The sequence below is a fragment of the Onychomys torridus genome, chromosome 8, assembly GCF_903995425.1.
Source record: "Onychomys torridus chromosome 8, mOncTor1.1, whole genome shotgun sequence".
In the NCBI taxonomy this organism is placed as follows: Eukaryota; Metazoa; Chordata; class Mammalia; order Rodentia; family Cricetidae; genus Onychomys; species Onychomys torridus.
The window spans coordinates 93,527,012-93,549,627 of record NC_050450.1 but is presented as its reverse complement, the minus strand read 5'-3'; the positions used below and the strand labels follow the sequence as shown (position 1 = coordinate 93,549,627).

At 38.1% G+C, this 22,616-nt stretch overlaps 1 protein-coding gene across 10 annotated transcripts in view; it reads right to left on the bottom strand.

Moving 5' to 3' along the window:
• The window catches only part of Tanc2 (tetratricopeptide repeat, ankyrin repeat and coiled-coil containing 2), a 332,046-nt gene that overhangs the window by 285,059 nt on the left and 24,371 nt on the right, over positions 1–22,616 (bottom strand). For all 10 annotated transcript variants that reach the window (XM_036197446.1, XM_036197448.1, XM_036197449.1 and 7 more), the window contains exon 2: positions 10,449–10,538. In XM_036197446.1, coding sequence (XP_036053339.1) covers positions 10,449–10,515 — 67 coding nt within the window. In that variant the 5' untranslated portion in view covers positions 10,516–10,538. The remainder of the gene's footprint in view (positions 1–10,448; positions 10,539–22,616) is intronic.

Below are 22,616 nucleotides of genomic sequence, written 5' to 3'. Positions count from 1 at the left end.
TAATTCTGCTAACCAATGAACATGAGATGGTTTTTCCTAGTCTAGTGTCTTCTTCAATTTCTTTGATATTAAAGTTTTCACTGTAGAGGTTTTTCATCTCCTTGATTAGGTTAATTCCTAATTTATTTTTGTTTTGAAGCTATCATAAATCAGGTTTATTTCCTGATTTCTCAGTATGTTCAATAATGGTGTATATAAAAATGTTAATAAATTTTATGTTTTTTTCATCCTGCTGCTTTGCTGAAAATGTTTATCAGATTTAAGAGGTTTTTGGTAGTGTCTTTAGGACCTTCTAAGTAAAGGATTCTATCACATGTAAATAGGTACATTTTTATTTCTCCATTTTTTACTTGCATCCTTTTGAGTGGGTTGTTTTGTTTTGTTTGACAGTCCCACTGTAAAATCCAGGCTGGCCTGGAATTCACTATGTAGACTTTACCAAACAGCAATCATCCTGCCTCATTCCCTCATATATATATAAAACATTATGTTATGATGCACTATGGGTACAAGGCAGGAATGACATATCTATTCCTAGTAAAATCCTTTGTTTGGCATTGACTACTTTCTAAGAAATCTTACAATAACTATAAATTTTGCTTAACACAGACTTGCCTAATCAAAACTACAAGCACCTCCAATTAAAATCTGTATCAAGCAAATAAGGAAATCATCTCAAAATTTCCAGTTTTATACACATTTCAAGCTAATACAACTATTTAATATAATACTTGTGTGCAGTTTTGATTAAAGAATTTAACATCATTCAATCCACATTGAAGTGAGGCTTTTTTTTAAAAAAATTAAAATATTTAAATTTCGGGCTGGAAAGATGGTTCAGAGGTTAAGAGTACTGACTGCTCTTCCAAAGGTCCTGAGTTCAATTCCCAGCAACCACATGGTGGCTTACAACCATCTGTAATGAGATCTGGCGCCCCCTTCTGGTCTGCAGGGATACATGCAGACAGAATACTGTATACATAATAAATAAATAAATAAATCTTAAATTAAAAAAATATTTAAATTTCTTAAACAAAAAACTTGATATATTCAAGTGAAAAACTTTATAGTATTAAAACTATTATTTTATCTTAGTAAATGCACTGTATCAAAATGTAACATAAAAATATACCATAAGAAACAAAATTAAATGTTTAACTTGTTACTTAAATCCCTTCTTAAAATGAGAAACCAGAATCTATTCTTTAAGTGTTTTTATTCATTATACACATTTACTAATATAGAATTGTAAATAATACCTGATATGTACTAGGATTTGTTTGTTTTCAGTTTTTGTTTCTAGCAGTCCTGAAAAATCACCAGGTAGACCAGACTAGCCTTGAACTTACAGAAATCTACCTGCTTTTACCTCAGGGTGCTGAGATTAAAAGAACATGGCATCACATTGGGCTTATACTTGGATTTTTTAAAGTAACTGATCTGTGGCAATAATGCCAAATTAAATCCGTTCAAATGGCTCAACTTAATATTTTTCAAAAATCTGCTTTTTACCAAGGAACATTTAGTAAGCCACCCTGTCTAATTCTTAAAACTGCTATCCTGCTTTGAGATACACACCCGAATAAGAGAAAATGTCTGGGGTCAGGCAAAGCCTTTTTTTAAAAAAATGACAAGAGGGATGGAGCACACTGACCTCTTCATCAGAAAGCTTTCTCTGCTTTAGTGTCAAGAAATACAGTACAGTACTAGTGAGGGGAAGCAGGGACAGCTGCCTGCTTCTGACTGAGGATCTACTCAGAACAGTCCTCTGAAATTGCTAGCAGCCACTCACTGCCTTTTTGAACTATACCTAATAGATGGCAAGCCATCAGTCTAACTGACACAGGCGATGATGACACAGTAAACAGTGTGACCTTTACAACTGACACAATAGTTTTGGTTTTAAAATAACTTGCACAGGGACACACTTAGTAAACTAGATTTTAACAGGGATATGTTTTATGCTAATAAAACTTAATCCTGAAATATTAAAGAAAAAGCTTTATGCAACTGTTACACTTTGGGAAATGGACACAGGAGTGATAGTACAAGTCTGAGACCAGTCTAGCTACAAGAGGATTCATTCAATCCTTAAAAATAAATACAACATATGAGCTTGAATTAAGCACTTTATGAAAGCTTTATCAAAGAACTCCAATCAGCAGTAAGAAATCACTGTGTAAATCTCAATCACCTTATAAAAGCTGAGGACAGGGAGAAACTACTATGGATAGAAACTCATCTCCTTTAAATTGTTTTTAAAAATGGGTCACAAAAAAAGGCTTGTGTTAATAGCATAAACTCTACAGTTTTCTCTGTCCTTCTCTATCAGCAAAGTTGGAAACTGCAAATTCTGTAAGTTACAATCTTATAAAAGTAGACAGTGAAAAAAATCTTTGGGCTAAAATAGTATAGTGTGCCACTAAAAGAACTTATAGTATCAAACTGTTTTTTAGAGTCCTAAGGAAAAATAATCCTCATGTTATAATAAGAATTTAAGGGGCTAGGGAGAATTGGCTGCTCTTCAAAAGACGATTCCCAGCACCCATGTGCCAGCTCACAATTGTCTGTAACTTAAATTCCAGTGGTTCTAATTTCCTCACACAGACATACATGCAGGTCAAATACCAATGCACATAAAATAAAAATAATTACTTTTTAAAAAGGGTAGGGGCTGGAGAGATGGCTTGGTTGTTAAGAGCACTGACTGCTGTTGGTTTTAAAAATATGCTGCGCTTTTACTATTCGAGAAAGGTCAGAGGCACAACAAAACCCAGTAACAGAGCTTTATTAGAAGCAGGGTGGGGGGGTGAGGGGGGGGGGGGGGCGACACGGACAAGTGCAGAGAGAGAGTGGGGAGGGAGGAGCAGGAGAGAGAGGAGGAGTCTGTGACCAGCTTTTTAAAGATTCCCCTGCACATGCCACGCATGCAGACTGCGGGACTGAGCTGCGCGTATTCACACACAGCATGTAAGATGACATGAGACTCCTTGCTTTGCTACTGAACTGCATATGTGCAGTTACATAGCTGGAATGGCAGAAGTCTAACAAATGCTCTTCCAGAGGACCCAGGTTCAATTCCCAGCACCCACATGGCAGCTCACAACTGTCTATAACTCCAGTTCCAGGGGACCCTCACACAGACATAGACACATTCAAAACACCAATGCACATAAAATAAAAATAAAGCAATTATTTAAAAAAATACTTTAAATGAGCCCAGGAAATGAAGGTAATTACAGTGGGAAAAAATGTAGTACACGTTTCTAGACAGCAAATCACTAAATATATGATCACTGTGCATATTACATGGACCTGAAACACTGCAATGCCAGGTTGCAGCCAGAAACTCCAGAACAAATCATTTATTTTCTCTCATTCCTTTCACTTCCCAACCACTGCAGTAAACTCACTATCTAGACCTCTTCCTCATGTCTTCTCGGCCTCTTTGTGGGAGTCTGCCAGACTCCAGCTCCCACTGACCTATCGAAGGGTTCTTGATGGGAGGAGAAAGGAATGAGGACAAGACTGATCCGAAAGATAGAAAGAGACAATAAGAAAGACAGAAACACAGGAGAGCTTCAGGAGGACCCTAGGTCAATACCTAGTTGTCCTGAGGTTTATTCAAAAGAACTTTGTTTTTTAATTTTTTTATTATATTTGTGTTTTAATTTTACATATCAGCCATGGGTTCCCCTGTCCTCCCCCCTCCCACCCCCACCCCCACCTCTCCCCTCCATTCCCACCTCCTCCAGGGCCAAGACTCCCCTGGGGATTCAGCTCAACCTGGCAGATTCAGTACAGACAGGGCCAGTCCCCTCTTTCCAGACTGAGCAAAGTATCCCTGTGTAAGCCCAAGGTTTCAAACAGCCAGCTCATGCACTAAGGACAGGTCTGGGTCCCACTGCCTGGATGCCTCCCAAACAGTTCAGGCTATTCAATTGTCTCACTTATCCAGAAGGCCTGATCCAGCTGGGGGCTCCACAGCCATTGGTTCGTAATTCATGTGCTTCCATTCGTTTGGCTATTTGTCTCTGTGCTTTTTCCAATCTTGGTCTCAACAATTCACACTCTTACAGTCCCTCCTCTTTCTCGACAATTGGACACCTGGAGCTCCACCTGGGGCCTGGCTGAGGATCTCTGCATCCACTTCCATCAGTTATTGGATGAGAGTTCCAGCACTCAACCATTGCCAGCAGTCTACAGAGGATGTATCATTGTGGATTTCTGGGGACCTCTCCAGCAATCTGCCTATTCCTGTTCTCATGTGGTCACCATTTATCATGGTCTGTTATTCCTTGTTCTCCCTTTCTGTTCTTGATCCAGCTGGGATCTCCTGCTCCCCTAAGCTTTCTTTCCCTCGAACCTTGCCCTTCATTACTCCCACTGTCGTCCAGGCTGTTCATGTAGATCTGTCGTCCAGGTTGTTCATGTAGATCTCATCCATTTCTCTGTCACTGGTGATCCCTGTGTCTTTCCTAGGGTCCCGTTTTCTAGGTAGCCTCCCTGGAGTTGTGTAGCAGTCTAGTCATCTTTGTTTTACATCTAGTATCCTCCTATGAGTGAGTACATACCATGTTCGTCCTTCTGAGTCTGGGTTACCTCACTCAGGATGATTTTTTCTAGGTCCATCCATTTGCCTGCAAACCTCATGATGTCATTGTTTTTCTCTGCTGAGTAGTACTCCATTGTGTATATGTACCATATTTTCTTTATCCATTCTTCAGCTGAAGGGCATCTAGGTTATTTCCAGGTTCTGGCTATTACAAAAAATGCTGATATGAACATAGCTGAGCAAACACATTGGCACCAGAGAGCACTTTCTAAATATAACACCAGTAGCACAGACACTGAGAGAAACAATCAATCAATAGGACCTGTTGAAACTGAGAAGCTTTTGTAGAGCAAAGGACATAATCAACAAGACAAAGCGACAGCCTACAGAATGGGAAAAGGTCTTCACCAACCCCACATCTGACAGAGGGCTGATATCCAGAATGTATAAAGAACTCAAGAAATTAGACATCAAAATGCCCAACAGTCCAATTAAGAAATGGGCTACAGAACTAAACAGAGAATTCTCAACAGAGGAAGTTCAAATGGCTGAAAGACATTTAAGGAATTGCTCAACATCCCTAATTATCCAGGAAATGCAAATCAAAACGACTCTGAGATACCACCTTACACCTGTCAGAATGGCTAAGATCAAAAACACAGAAGACAACTTATGCTGGAGAGGATGTGGAGCAAGGGGAACTCCCCTCCACTGCTAGTGGGAATACAAGCTTGTACAGCCACTTTGGAAATCAATATGGCACTTCCTTAGAAAATTGGGAATCCATCTCCCCCAAGACCCAGCTGTAGCACTCTTGGGCATATATCCAAGGAATGCTCAATCATACCAGGGGTATTTGCTCAGCTATGTTCATATCCACATTGTTTGTAATAGCCAGAACTTTTTATAATATGCAAAGGGAAGAGACAAAAGACCTCCCCCCCTTGCAAAATCAAAGCACAAAGTACTTTGTGTACTACAAGTGTAGACCCTTCCAAACACCTGGTAACCACGCCCCTAGCCAAATCACCCCATTATGCAGCCCTGCTGGGTAAAGCAAGCTCAGATTCCCTGACCCTGAATAAGGTCTCACCAGATAGCCTCTGTGGGCCACCACCACACCTCTTCATCCTTATGATCACTTCTTTAGCCTTCTTATCATCTCTTAACAGTGAGATTACTGTAATCCTTTGTTTTCTTTCTTTCTGGATGTGTCTTGATAAGCTGCCCAGGCTAGCCTCTGACTACTGTGCTAAAAAGTTCCCCCTGCCTCAGCCTTCTGAATAGCTGTGATTACAGTTGTGTGCTACTGTGACCAAATATAGTTTATATACACTGATAACACAGTTATTTTCCTTAAAATGTTATTTATTCATAAAACAAACATTACTAAGCACTTGCTATGTTACAAACAAGATACAACAGCTGAAAACAAAATGAACTGCCCAGGCATGGTGGTGTATGCCTTTTAATACCAGCAGCACTTGGAGGCAGTCCAAGGACATTCTGGTCTATACAGCAAGTTCTAAGCCACTCAGGGCTCCATAATGAGACCCTGTCAAGAGGGGGAGGAGATTGAGGGTTGTGGTGGTCATAAAATGTATGTTCCTAAAGTAAAAATAAATAATAGAGCAGGAAAATAAGACATATTTAAGATAAAAAGTTATTTTTGCTTCAGAGACAAAAAGAGAGAGCGCAAAAATTAAGAGGAATGTAAAAAGGGGAGTATGTTAAATCTGGTGACCAGCAAAGACCTCAATGAGAAGATGACATCCGAGTTATGGCCTTAATGAAGGAATGGCCCTAACAAACACCCTAAACATAAGGAACAACACACATAAAAGACAAAGTAGGAGAAGGCACATGGCTAAAACGGAGTGAAGGAAGGCAAAAAGAGTTACAGGAAATGAAGTCAAAGGAAATTAGTAACATCTTAAGAAAACATGAAAAATATAAGCTTCTAATAAATCCTATATTGGTTTCTTATTTAAAGACTATTTCACCTGTGTGCTAAACACATGCATTATGTGTCACTGAAGTACATATATATCTTCAGGCCAACTAGCTATATAATGTTAAGTTAAAGTTTTTACCTCTCACCCATAAAATGGAGTGGAATTTTCTATAAAGACAAAATGAAATAATATATGTGAAAGTTATATTTGTGAAACACATGACACTTGTGAATGTAAGGTAACTTATCTAACATACGCTTCACTGAACACAATTCTGGCTACATGACCTCTTTACATTCTCTTACGATGAAATACAAATATAGATGAGTAAATAAAAATATAGAGACAGTATGAACTATTGCAGAATAATAGGAAGCATGCATGAATTTCTGATCCTTGGGTAATTAAAAACTATAGTAAGGAAGCATTTCTGAAAGCTCATAAACAGTACAAAGTATTTCATTGAATTTCACACTGGGAAGACAGATAATGAACACTCTAATAGCATGGGCAAAAGAACAATCACTGTGAGCCAGAGTGAAATACAAGTGCAACTCTAATGGCTAAGTAGGACTTTTTTTTTAAAGTGACTCAAGTATAAATGGCAAGTCTATTCCAGACAAGGCCAATGTCATGATTATGGAGAAAAAATAAGGCTTTATAAAGACTGATGTGTATAAAGTAGAAACTTTCTGAATAACACTTATAGGACATAGGTATAAATAAGTTAGGGCAGATCAGATTCTGCCAAACTAAGTTTCTAATAGTTATTTATAAAAATTAGGCTGGAAACACAGCTCAATGGTAAAGTGCTTACCTAGCACATGCAATGCCCTAAGTTTAATTTTTAGTACACACCTCTTCTCAAAAAAAAAAAAAAAAGGTAGAGACAAGAGTAAGTCAGAGAAAACAGTTTATTTATGCATTAACTCAATTGCTAAAAATTTTCAGGTAACATTCATGGTTATGAGAACATCTAGATAATTATATTAGAAAAGATTTTTTTAAAGAAAACAATGTAGAATAATTTATTGATTGATATGTATCTTAAGGACAAAATGGGAATGGGGTGAAATTCTTTGGTGGTAGGAAAGAGAGAAGGAACAATGAGTATTTAAAAAGAAGATGTGGTGGTACTTGTATAATCAGTCTGTAGCTCAGAACTGCATTCTCAGACCTAAGGAAATCTGCTACAGGGTTCTATGACAAAAGTTAGTACTCTCTAATAAAATTTATGACCATGACAGTAATTTACTAAATCTAAACACTGGTAGAAGACTCATCTGCAAAAGCAGAGATCCACTGAGATCAACAGAAATCAACAAAATTTATAATGAATGTGTGGACTGGATGGACGAATAGGATCAGCAAATACATAAATGAAAGAATCTGGTTGTACTCAATAAAACTTTTTTCCTTCTGATATTTTGAGACAGGATCTTATGTATCCTAGGATGGTCTTGAACTTACTAGGTAGGTTACTCAGGCTAGCCCTGAATTCCTTATTATCTTGCTTCTTCTTTTCAAGTGGTGGGACTATATTAGAGGTGTGTGCTACCACAACACTTGCTAGATTTGGCAAGTCGTGGTTTGCTAACCTTTGGTATAGAAGAGGAAGCCCCCCCATTCACTCAATCATCCTATAAGATTTTCTGCAATTGAGATCTACACAAAACTCACAAAAATTAAGAGAAAGAAAATTATACATCTAAGTGTATCATGTCAAACACTGATGGCCAAAGTAAAGAAAAATAAAATTTTAGCACCTGTAATAGTTCAAAGGACAAACAGTGAGAATTATTGTTTCTTCAGAGACACTATAATTCAGTAAGACAATTAAAAAAAAAAAAAAAAAAAAAAAAAAACTATTCCAGTGCTAAATGAAAAAGAATTTCCCATCTAGTTTGGTACCCAGAGCGAATGACTTTCAAACAAAGGGAAAGGTGGAAGTACAGAGTGGTAGAGTGCTTATGCTTCCCTACTAGCCACAAAGCCCTGAGTTAGATCCCCAGAAGTGAGTCGGGGAGAGAGGGATGAGGATGTTCCAAGCTAACCCCACCTGGTCTGTCTCTGCTTTCTGCCCTGGTGGCTATTTAAAGAAGCAGCAGCAACCTCATGTTATCAAGGCCACTGATGAGGTGCTCCCCACTGCCATGCCTTCACTGCATCCCCTTAGACCAGGAGCCAGAATAATGCCTTCCTCCCTTACGATGCATCGGCTCAAATATTTCACCATAGCAACCAGACAATAAAAATGTCTTAAGAGAACTCAAAACACAAATATAAAACAAGAACTGAAGACTCTTACACTGACCAAGAAAAGGGCCAAAGTACCAATTAATATAAATTTTTGATAAGCTAAGGATTGATATTTGAATCTTTAAAGTACTTACTTAAAAATTATAAGAGAACATTATTTTCAAGCTACTAAAGGAAATAAAAATAAAAAGGTGTTTTGGTCAATCCAAAAACCACAAGAAATAAAGAAAATAAAGCAGCACAGAAGAGGTAGGACAAGTAGAAAACACAAAGCAGTGTTTTATACTGAAAAACCAGATACATTCCTGACTTCATGTGGACTAATGTGTTTCCTTAACACAAACAGAAAACAAAAAAAAAAAAAAAAACCTCTCTGGAATGAATGAAAAGTCAGTCCACTATCTACAAATAACAATCATTTGAGTATTCAAAGTAAGTGAATAAAACAAATCATATATTGCAACACTGATCAAGATGTTTGAAACAGTATACTGATACAAAACAAAGTTAACTTTCAACAGGAATTTCTAGAAATAGAGAAACATTCTATAATGGTGAAAATCAATTCACCAGGAAGATATAACAATCCTAAATTTAATTTATCCAATAAGATAGCTTTCAAACATGAAGCAAAACTGTCAGGAACTAGGAGAAATGAACCAACCCATAATCATAGGATGGTGTTTTACCACTTCTTTCTCAATCTATATTTAAAAAATAATACCAAAGGATATAAAATATTTCAGGACTATCATCAACAAAACTGATCTACATACACTATATACAGAACCTACATTATTTTTAGGTACATCCAGAACATTCACCAAAATTTGCCATGTGAATTAAAAAGCAAATCAATAAGTACCAAAACTATTTAACAATACAGATAAGATTATCAGATAAAGATACAAATAGTCTAGAATTCAACAATAACCTTCATAAACTTTAGCACTTATAAAAAATATTCAATTCTGCCGGGCGGCGGCGGTACACACCTTTAACCCCAGCACTCAGGAGGCAGAAGCAGGCGGATCTCTGTGAGTTCAAATCCAGCCTGGGCTACAGAGTGAGTTCCAGGACAGGCTCCAAAGCTACATAGAGAAACCTTGTCTCAAAAAACAAAACAAACAAAAAAATTCAATTCTTTTTGAGACTGGATATTACCCTGTAGCCAATGCTGAGCTAGAACTCACTAGGTAGTCAAGAGTGACCAGCCTTAAACTCATAAGCCCGCTGCTTCAGCCTCCATAACCCTGGAATGATATGGGTATACCATGGTGCCTATAATTATATCTTTCTGTATAAACCTATGGGGACTGGCCTATTTTTAATGATTTCTTCCACTAAAAGTATCTATTACTATAATAAATTCCTATGTTAATTTTTAAAATAAACATAGGTCGAATTTTTAACAAATAAATGTCTAGAAACATTATTCTCTCATAAAATAGAAATAAGTACTTTTTTCTCACAGTTTTTCTTTAGCAGACTGCTGCTGATAAATATTCAAGGGTCCTACCTTCTAATAAAGAATATGACAGTCTGTAAGAATGTAAACCTTCTTATGTTCCAAATTTATAAACTACTTAATAAAAATTTGAAGGATGACAGCATTAGTTCAGATCCCTAAGATAGCCTGTACTTCTGTCACACAGAGTAAGTATGGGATAGCCACTTACCACTTGACCTGTTTTTCCGACTTGATTTCCCACCAGTAAGAAGCATCTTGAGACTATTCCGAAACATGGTTGTGCTCTTTTAATATAAAACTATAAAAGAAAACAGAGAAAATAAGTTAAGACATTTTTATTCGAAATACTTCTAAGTCTCATTTTAAAAGCACATCGGCAATTAACTGTGTATAGAGCTATACCTTTTCCTCTTTCTTCTAGCTCTCTTTCCAATGCCAGCCAGAACCTGAACGTGCTTTTTCTGGTACTTTGGGCTTCACTCTTTCTCTACAGCTCCCTTCCTCATCATGTGGCTTGTTGTCCACCACGTGGCTGACCTCCACACTAACTTGACTCAAACTACCTGGCTTTTTTCCTCTTCTCTTCTCCACACTCCTCTTCCAGGCAGCTGCCAAGATTTACAGCTTGTCTGACCTGGGGGTTTTCTTTTAAATGCTAATAAAACTATCCTCAAGCTTCTGTTTGAGTGCATTCTTAAATACTTTTTATTAATGAGACTAATAATATCAATTTCACCAGTATCTTATGGCAACCACGAATAGAATTCTCAAAATTTCTAGTATTAACAGCACTAAAGATTCAAAGAAACAATTAGCTAGCTATAAATACATCCTACATTTCATTTGACTCTCCAATTCTGGAACAACTTCCCTGTCTCCTCTTTCTTACCCACTCCTTTCTCAATCCTCCCTTTTTCCCTCCCCAAAACACACACACACACACACACACACACACTTTACAAAACTACATATTCCCCATTAACAAGTCAGAAGTGGTCTGCCCTATGGTGATATTTTTATGTGTACTGAAATGTGATTTTATTTGTAAGTTAATAAAGTTGCCTTGGGATCAGAGCAAGCTACAGCAGAAGCTGGGCGGTGGTGGTTGCATGCCTTTAATCCCAGCACTTGGGAGGCAGAGCTAGGCAGATCTCTGTGTGTTCAAGGATACAGCCAGCATGGCGACACATGCCTTTAATCTCAATACCAACCATAGAAGACCTGGAGGTCTGTACAGATAGACAGTGACGAGGGGGTCATGTGGTTGGGTTTACAGCCAATGAGAAGGCAGAACAGAAAGTCTATTAAAAAAAAAAAAAAAAAAAAAAAAGACAGGACGCAGGAAGTAGGCCTCTAGTGGAGAGGAAAGACAGCAGCAGCAGTGAAGGGTAAGGTTTTCAGCTCTCAGCTATTGCTCTGACCTCTTGGCTTTTAACTCTGCAATTGGCCCTGTGTTTCTTATTTGCCAAGACGGTACATCTACACTGCCCTAAGCAGGCAAGAGAAAACAAGAGCCTGACCAGCACAATTAAGACAGAAGAAGACCCACACTGGGTGGGGAGGAGAAAACACAGGTCAGCCAGGCACCTTGTGGCACCAAGAGTTGGGCACTATTATGGTGAGCAAATACATGGTGGAGTATGGAAGAGAGAAAGACAGACAGACAGAATGGTTCACATCCTGTGGAGAAAGGGAAATCTGAAGAGGTGAAATCAGTGAAAAGCAGGCTAAAGTGGGTGGCCTGCTTGCCATCTAGGGCCATGGTGATATCCAGGCCTGTTCTGCTGCCAAGGGCCATGTCTGTGATCTCTGTTGATGTCCATCACTCCTGTTACCAAAGAAGACTCACAGAATAAGGTTGTACAGAGCTGGCCCAGCCCCTCACTGGCTGCAATACCAGGGAGAATTAGCACTCAGGAGAGCAGGCCCTGCATACCTCCTTACTGGCAGGGGCACAGGTGAACCAACCCTGAGAAAGTGAGCATCAGAGATCTAGCCCCACTCCTCATCTACATGTGGTGGGATGGGCAAGGGAGAGAAGAGCTGGCCTTGCCTCTCACTAGCTGTTGCACTCAGGAGAGCAGCCCCTCCACCTCACCTGGGCAACATAGTAGAGCTGGCCCTGTTGCTGTAAGTGTGGATGAGTTGGCCCTGAGGGTGTGAGGGCAGAAGAACTGGTCCTGACCCTTGCTGCTTATTGCATAGGATGAGCTAGCCTCAGCAGTGCTGGAGAGCTCACCCTGGTGGTGAGGATGACGGAGAGCTGGCTGGGTGACCAACCCAGCAACCACCCAGACCCAGAACCAGGGATATAAAATGGCCCATCCCAACATCCACCCCATCTATGATCTGCTGGAGCATGTGTCCTGCAGACCCAAAGCTGCAGGATTTCCATGAATCAGACTACAACAGGATCTCTAAGAGGAGTCCCTGTGAGGGCCTTGTATCTATAGTGTAGCAGGAACCAGAGGCCTCGAACCAGACCAATGACACATTGCAAGTAAAGATGTGTGGACTGAAGGGTGCACTGTGTGACTCACTCTCACAGTTCAGCTTCCATGACAGGATTTTTTTTCTTTTCTTTTAAATTTTATTTTATCTTGGAGGAAAGTTGCAAGGGCAGAGAGTAGATACAAAGGGACAGGAAGATGAATGGGATCGAGATGCATGATGTGAAATCCACTAAGAATCAATAAAAAGTTAAATTAGAAAAAAAAAAACTGAATCATACACACAGAGAGAGAGAGAGAGCTACACTAAATAAACTCATCAAATTGTGCTTTAAAATTTATATATGCATACATATGTAACCATAATAAATAAAGAGTAAGAGGCAATGAATGTGAGGAGTGGGCAAGAATTCTTGAGGAGTTGGAGAGGACAGGGAGGGGTGACATGATATAAATATGATACATATGAAATTCACAAAGACCTTTAAAAGTTATCACGAAGGTCCTCTTTCATCATGAGTTATTTCTTAACATGTAATGTATAAAAATACTTCTCCTCTGTGGTAGTTATAAACTCTTTTCCCTCTGGAACTATTAGTCACAATGTATCCTTCCTTCTATTGGAAAAAAAAGCCAGAATTATCCCACCTCTGAAGACTACTGAAGCTCATAAACCTCTCTTCTCTTTACTGCTCTAGGTCAATGGAAAACCCACCTGTGCTTTTCATCACATCCCCTAATACTGTTTGCAAGAACTCCGATTAAAAAAAAAATCATCTGCTCCCAATGCCATGGTTATGTCCAGGCCAGAGCTACAGTTGAGGGGCCATGTCTGGGTCTGTGTTGATGTTCGAGGTTCCTGTCATCATCAAAGGCCATGTGAATACCCAAGATTTGGGGCCATGTTAGTGCGCATGATGTGAAATTACCAAAGATTCAATAAAGAAATTATGTTAAAAAAATTATCTGCCTTTTTTGTTTTTTTTTTGTAACTTTTCTTCTCCTTTGTACAATCATAACAACATTCTTTTGTATGTTGTATACAAAAATAAACAACGTCTGCCCCTATTTTCCCTTGTGGTCCCACTACCATGCCTATATCCTTGCTCTTCTTTTCTGTGTCCTGTGAAGGAAACTGCACAAACATGAAGAGCTTACATCTACAGAAAATATTAAAATCAAAGCACAAAGAAAGGTTAGAAAATGTGGAAAAGAATATTAGCACCATATGTAGCCCACTGAAAAGTTGTAGCATGCACATAACTGAAAATTCAGAGAGAGTCAGAAAAATTGGAAAAAGTTGTATTTGAGGTGATAAGAAGCAGGAATTTTCTAACTAATCAGATATATGAAGCTATGGCTGTAAAAAAACAAAAAATAAAAACAAAAACACCAAGCAATCATAGCCAAAGTGCTAAGAACATCTACAACAGAAAGAAATCTCAGAAACAGCTAAACAAAATGTTGTGCATTTAAAACAGCAATAATCAACAGACTAAGTAAGAGATGACTTTCAACAAAATGAAGGACAGAAGACAATGGAAGCCTTCTTGAAGATTCTGACTGAACTCTGCACTGTTTAATGAAGATTAAGTAAAAAGATTGCTTTAAAAAAAAAAAAAAAAAAAGATTCTGACTGAAAGTAGGTACCAACCAAAAAGTCTATTCTCAGGCAGGGAGATGGCTCAGCCTCTATAGGTACTTGCCAGCAAAACTGGTGACCTGACTCCCATTCCTGGAACTTATGTAACAAAAGATAGAGTCCATGATATCAGGTTGTCTCTGACTCCAAATATGGGCTACTGCACAGGTATGCCTATAGACTCATGCAATGAAGATAAATGTTTAAAAAAAAAATCTATCACAGATTGTAAAATTCTTTGAAAAATGAAAATGAAATAATTTTTTAAAAAGCAAAACCAAACAATGTATGATTAGCAGAAATTCCAATAAGAAATTAATATTTAAAAATCAGATATGCAAGAAGAGTCACAGAATGGATTAACCTGTTAGTACATATGAACTGCAAAATAGCATCAATTTCAAAAGCTTAATAATTTTAAAATACATGTAAAGGCCAAGGAAGTAGATCAGTGGTACAGAGCTTCCCAATTTTCATAAGGCCCCATGTTCATTCCCAGCACAATAAATAAAACATAGGCAAACTTAAACTGATGACAACAATCCAAAAGGTAGAAGTAGGGTAAATGAATTAAAGTTTCTAAGATATCTTTTGTCTGCAAATAGCAATACCATAATCATACTATAATTTGCAATGTTCTTCATTTAATGGAATTTGGGATGCATAGATGTATGCACTTGTCAAATTCAGCAAATGTTTACAGCAGACTTGCATATTATATGTAAATTTTACCTCAAAAGAACAAAATAAACAAAATTTGAGCTCTAATGATTTCATGCTTAAATATTTAGCAAGATCATACTACAGAGTACATTTTACTTTGAAATGAATCAAAAATGATACAGACAGATGAAGACATACAGAGGCAGATATGAGATAAAAGTAATCACAACAAAATGCTAACCACAGAACTGGGCATGTGGTGTACAGCTTTAATCTCAGCAAAGGCAGGTGGATCTCTGTGAGTTCCAGAACAGCCAGAGCTACATGGTGAGATCCTGTCTCAAACGCTCTCTCCCCCAAAACAAACAAACAAAACTGTTAACCAAGCCGGGCCGTGGTGGCGCACGCCTTTAATCCCAGCACTCGGGAGGCAGAGCCAGGTGGATCTCTGTGAGTTCGAGGCCAACCTGGGCTACAGAGTGAGTTCCAGGAAAGGCACCAAAGCTACACAGAGAAACCCTGTCTCAAGGGGGAAAAAAAAAAAGCTAAACGGCCAATAGCTAGGAAGAGGCTAGGACATTCAACAACTTGCAGGGACAGAGAGGACTCTGGGAGAAGAAGGGTGGAGTTGCCAGGCAGATGAGCAGGAAGCAGCATGAGCAGTACAGAGAGGTGAGGGATGAGCCACAGGACGGATTTCAGATTAAAATAAATGGGTTAATTAAAATTATAAGAGCTAGTGGGATGTACAGGGGCTGGAGAGATGGCTCAGAGGTTAAGAACACCGACTGCTCTTCCAGAGGTCCTGAGTTAAATTCCCAGCAACCACATGGTGGCTCACAACCATCTGTAATGAGATCTGGTGCCCTCTTCTGTATACATAATAAATCAATCAATCTTTAAAAAAAAGGTACAATATGACGATATTTTATTTGTATGTTAATAAATAAAGTTGCCTGGGGGTGAAAGCTAATAGCAAGCCACAGCAGAAGTCTGGCAGTGGTAGCACATGCCCTTAATCCCAATCACATGACAGGCAGATCTCTGTGTGTTCAAGGATACCACCAGCATGGAGACACATGCTTTTAATCTCAATACCAACCACAGAAGACCTGGAGGTCTGTATAGACAGGCAGTGACAAGGAGGTCATGTGGTTGGGTTTACAACCAATGAGAAGGCAGAACAGAAAGTCAATAAAAAGACAGACACACAGGAAGTAGGTCTCTTTCTGAGGAGAAGGAAGGCAGTAGTAGCGGGTGGTAAGAAGGTGGTTTTAGTCTCGGCTCTTGGCTACTGCTCTGACCTCTTGGGCTTTTAACTCTGCATTTGGCTCTGTGTTTCTTATTTAATAAGACCATTACATCTACAGTACAAAAGATGAGCTTCCTAAATTCCAGGAGGAGAAGACTATGTGATAAGATTCATATATCAAAGTCTTCATCCACATTTCTTATGCTTTATTTTTCTCTAAAACTTCATCTCCTGGGCTAGAGAAATCATTCAGTGGGTTAGAGAGCAAGTACAAGGACTTACGCCTGGCTCTTACTCCCCATGTGAAAACAAGTGGATGGAAACCCCAGCACTATGGGGACTGGAGACAGGAGGACTGAGAAGAGTTTGCTGGCTGCCAGCCTAGCCCTAGGTTCCAGGAGATCCTGTTTTAAAGAAATAATATGGAAGAGTGATAAAGCAGGACATTCAACATCTTCCTCTGGCCTCTGAGAGGGTAAGCTAACAGGTATGCAGACCTTCAACACACACACTCACATGTGAGCATGTAACACACACACAAACACACACACACACACACACACACACACACACACACACACACAAATACATTTATTCAATGTCAACCCCCCACTAAATACAAGCTCTAGGATGGCAGAGAAGTTGTTTAATTCATTGTTGCATAGATAAGGTCTAAACACATGAAACACTAGAACTGTACATTTATTAAATTTATCCATTATATTTTTATCTGCATATCACTGTCCATATCAAACCTTTCAGAGAAGGCTGATCTTATGAATTTTAAAGAACAGGAGGAGTATATGTAAGGGTATGGAGGGAGAAAAAGGAAGGGGGAAATTATGCAATTATACTCTCAAAAAATAAATGAAATATTTAAAAAATAATAAGGAAGGAATAAAAAGGAAAGAAATCATTGGAAGGAGAATCTATTAACAGCGAAATATTTAAATTCTGGCACTGAGATACTATAAACTATAGAATAAGCTAAGCAGTGGTGGCATACACCTTTGATCCCAGCACACGGGAGGCAGAGGCAGACAGATCTCTATCTCTGTGAGTTTGAAGCCAGCTCGGGCTACAGAGTAAGTTCCAGAAAAGGCGCTAAAGCTACACAGAGAAACCCTTTCTTGAAAAACCAAAAAGCCTGTTGTGGATATTGCTCTGTGTAAATAAAATTCTGATTGGCCAGTGGCCAGGCAGGAAGTACAGGCAGGACAAGAGAGGAGAGAATTCTGGGAGGTGAAAGGCTGGAGAGAGACGCTGCCAGCCACTGCCATGACAAGATGTAAGGTAATGGTAAGCCACGAGCCACGTGGCAAAGTATAGATTAATAGAAATGGGTTAATTTAAGATAGAAGAAGTAAATAACAAAAAGCCTGCCACAGCCATACAGTTTGTAAGCAATATAAGTTTCTGTGTGTTTACTTGGTTGGGTCTGAGCATCTGTGGGCCTGGTGAGTGAGAGAGATTTGTCCTGACTCTGGGCCAGGCAGGAAAACTCCAACTACAAAAGCCAAACCAAAAAAAAAAGAACAACTATAGAATAAAATGCATGGTTTTAAAAGATATAGCATGTCTCTTTGTTCTAAGATTTAAAAAAACCTAGTCAATTTTTATCCCTAAAGAGAGAGGAACAAGTCAAAGTGATAGAAACAGTATGGTCTTCCTACTACTACAATACTTTAATCTATGCACTTAAAGACATATATAAAATAACCATGGACTTGTGAGAGAATACACAGAGTTTTTTAATATAATTTGTTGTGGGAATTTAGTATTATAGTCAATTGTATGGGGCAGCTTGGCTCAATGAGCATGGTTTTCTTTGGAGATATGTGACCTGATAAGATCCAGAGGGAAGGGTAGCTCGTTTTCTCTTGGACTGTGGAGGGTTTGCTGAAGCCACGGCTAAGTGACCAAGTGACCTTCTCTGGACCTTCCCTATCTCCCTTGGGAATGAAGAGGCAATGACAGCTGGATCAGCAGCGGCAACTCTGAGTGAGCGCAATTTGAATAAACCTGACTTTATCCCAGACCTCCTTGCCCACCCTGATGTCCCTGTTATTAGATTAACATTTCATCCTTCTAAAGTCTTTGATGAAGCTGAAGACTAGATCATTATAGTTAGTTTCCTTAATTATGACAAAGGATAAATCAGATATAAAGCTTTAGACTCACCAAAATAGGATAGACAATTAAATGTTTTCTCTGATTTTGTCAAATACAAATAGACTATACACTGTAAGTGTAATTAGTACTTGGTAACTATTTTGTTATTTGTAATTTTACTATGTTAAGGTTAAAATCTTCCTTTTTGATTAGACAGAAAGGAGTAAATGCTGTGGAAGGACCCTCCTGTATGCTGTGAATGTATGTTCCTCTAATTAGTTGATAATAAAAGCTGATTTCCCTGAATAGTGGTAGCACATGCCTTTAATCCCAGCACTCGGGAGGCAGAGCCAGGAAGATCTCTGTGAGTTCGAGGCCAGCCTGGTCTACACAGCAAGATCCAGGATAGGAACCAAAACTATACAGAAAAACCCTATCTTGAAAAACCAAAAAAAAAAAAAAAAAAAAGCTGATTTGTCCTATAGCAGAATAAGGCTGGAGGGAAAAGCCAAACAGAGATACAGGGAGAAGGGCAGAGCCAAGGCAGCACAAGCCAGCCACCCAAGGAGCAAGATGCCAAAGGACCAGTAAGCCACAGGCCACATGGCAGTACATGGATCAATAGAAATGGGTTAAGTTGTAAGAGTTAGTAACAAGCCTGAGCTAATGCCCCAGCATTTATAATTAATATAAGCCTCTGGGTAGTAATTTAGGAAGCAGCTGCCAGGTATAATCGGGCTTACCGGACAGAAAATTCCACCTCCAATTACATTAATTCCCACAGGAGATGCATAGAGGACTATAAGTGAAATAAATAAGATTCTATGTGACACACACTTGTTTATCATCTCTAGTTTCAAAATGTTTTCATTACCTCAAAGTAATTTATTCATCATTGAAATCAACACAAATTTTAATTAAGTCAGTAAAATTCTCTATGAAACTCCACAAAGCAAATAAAATATAAGATTGGAGGCTTTCCAGTTGACTGACTGTCTCCTCAGGTAATTTCCCTATCAATCTACAATGTGCCACTATATGATACTAACACATACACCAAAAACATGCAAAATCATTTCTGAGAGCTTAGATTTTTAAATTCTTTAATTTACTTACCATCTAATAAAATACTTTAATGTTAGACTACATACCTCTTTTGTCACCTGTTCAATGAAAGGTCACGTGAAAAGAGGTGTCTTTACCAAATTGCAACTTATGTCCCTGTATCATTTGCTTTCTTTGGATTCTCCTAGCCGTATAAAACATCTAGTATGTCTTAGAGGTTAAACTATTATTTTAGAGGAATAAGTCTAGGCACTAAGCAGTCTCATAAATAACATCAAGAAATGACCAAAATATGCATAAACACTGCAAAGTATCTTTTGTTTGTTTTGTTTTGAGACAGAGTTTCTCTGTGTAGTCTTGGCTATCCTAGAACTAGCTCTGTAAACCAGGCTGGCCTCAAACTCACAAGATATGCGTGCCTCTGCTTTCCAAGTGCTAGTATTAAAGGTATGTGCCATCATTGCCCGGCTAAAATATCTTAGCACATGCTTTGGGAAAAATTCTTCAGAAATTATATTCTTATGGTTTTCAATGCTTCTCTGATTCTAAGATATGTAACAACAGATGGCCCACTATTTTGGGCCTTTTTCTAATATTAACTATAAATATATAAAATGTCTCCTAGTCTTTTATTTATTTGGTGCTTATTAACATCACATTAAGTATAAGCCTTAAACAGGTACTACAGGGAATTTTTTTCAAGGTTAATAAGCCGTTTTTGCCTAAAATGAACATGTAGTGTGGTAATGAGAGTTAAAGAGAAATGAATCCAAGTACCATTCACAACAGACAGACTGTGTATCATCAGACTTTACAAGAAAGGGAGATTAGAGGTTTAAGTGAACTAGTTTATGTTTAATGCGTGCTCTGGCATAAGAAAATAATTTCTGTTAACAATCCCTCAAAGTAAGTTCAAAGTCACATTTATGCAAAAACCTTCCCAGCTAAAAATATTACCATCCTAAAGGAGAGCAGAACATTAGTCTTGCTTCTTTCTGGCTTTGTCTTCTGGAAAAAAAAATTTTTTTCAAAGCTGTTTCAGACTGCTGGCTTTAAAAATCAAAATATCTAAATCATACTCAGTGAGATTCACCTTGTCATTTGTATCCTAATTCTGGAGCCTTAATTGCACACCATTAAAGTTTTCTAAAGTTTTTCCTCATTTATTTTCCTCAAAATTCTTGATTTGTCTATTTTGGGCTACAGATCAAGAAAACTGTTATTATTAGCTGCACTGTAATTTCATAAACCATCCTTATATGAACACCATTACTTTTCTCAACATGGAACAGGAAAACCTCATTACAGCTTGAGCAAAGCTTAAGTATCGAAGAGAAGTAATTAAAACAAGAAAGTAGGTACCATCTAAGACATCCTGAAAACAGAGTAATCTGATTTCCCAGGTATTTGTTCCTTATCTTGTAAAAAAAAAAAAAAAATTACTCTCATTAATCAAAATATTATGTGAATAAAAGACTGTAGTCATTAGACTTACTTTAAATACCAACGTAACAGTTTAAAAGATCATCAGATTTAATTAAGATATTTCTAATAGTACTCATGCAAAATATTTACTTAAATAAGAGTCAAAGTGAACAAAATTATGTAAACAATAGAATGCAGAGAGGATGGGCTTTGGACAGGTTAAACTGTGCTCATAACCTCCATCCCAATGAGGTTCTGTGGGACTGCACCATACTTGGCCTCTGACGAAGTTTCTCCTTGGCAATGAACATACCAATGTGTAGGGCTGTTTTAAAGAACAAAAATGTATGTTTGCCTATCATCTGCTAATAGCTAGTTATCTGGCCAAAAGTCTATCTTCCACATTAGATGAATACTATTCTGGGTAAGGAAGCAAAGTACCTAAAACAAGAGATTCTCAACCTCCCCTGCAGCCTATGAGCCTGTGACCAAACATGTAGCTCAGTTAATATCAATGAGATTAAAACATAAGGTTTGTGGGCAATGCCTTGAAGGAGCAGTTTGGAGACATAACAACTACCTTGCTATCACAGGGAGAAAGCCACTATAAAAGATGGTAAAGAAGAATAGAGGATTCTGTACCCTTAATACACTGGAGAACTGCCATAACCCCTGAACTGCCTATATAGAGATTTCCTATTACCCCGCCCCCCAAAAAGTCCTATTTGATTAAGCCAATACATTTAGATTTTTGTTACATGAGGCTGAGCACAAACCCAACTGAATATGTAAAAAGTACAGGAAAAAGATACAACTAGTTCAATAAAGACATTTATTCCCTAGAACATCCCCAGAATCATTTAACAGTAGCTGTTAACATTGGTAACGTTAAATTATTTATTAGTAAAATGATGGAATAGTGAGATGTTAACACATCTAAAACTCAATTATTAAAAATAGGTATTATAGTAATTAAGATAAAAATCCTGGAAGCAGAATCAAAGAAGGAATGGCTTTAGCCATGAAAGATGTTCTTGGTGGAGTAGAAAGGAGTAAAACTGTGATTAGGTGAGCATTTGGTAGTGACAGCAGCTCCAATGCTCAGTCACTTGTATTTGGACTCTACTGTATATCACAACCCATAAGCTACTATCACAAATACATGAACTATATGAGTTTAAAACAGCTGTTACAAATTTAATGAAAAATAAAGATTCAAATAAGGGAGATAGGTTGGGAGAGTAAACACAAGTAGAACTGTGTATTCTATTTTCAGTAGAGTAAAACTTGAAACTATTTTAGATTTATTTATTTTTATGTGTATATTCCACAATCATGCAGTACTTGCACAGGCCAGAAAATTCATTGATCTCCTGACAATGGAGTTACAGAGGGGTGGGTGCTGGGAATCAAACCCAGGTCCTCTGGGAGAACAACCAGTATTCCTAATCACTGAGCTGTCTCTTCAGCCCTAGAGTACAATTTTAAATGGGGAGTCAATGGTAGATCAGATGACCAATAGCTAAAAATTAGGGGAAAAAAAAAAAACTCTGACCTTAAAGTAATAAATTACAAAAATATGTCAAGAGGATTACCAAGATAATTTTCTGGATCAGAACATAAAGGAGTAGTGAGTATAACATGAACTAAAATAGTCACAATAACAGCTAATAAAATTATCATGGAGAGACAAAAAAGCACAAGAACAAATCAAAACAAAGTCAGAAATCAGGGATTTAAAAAAAACAGAGAAAAGATGACTAAAGT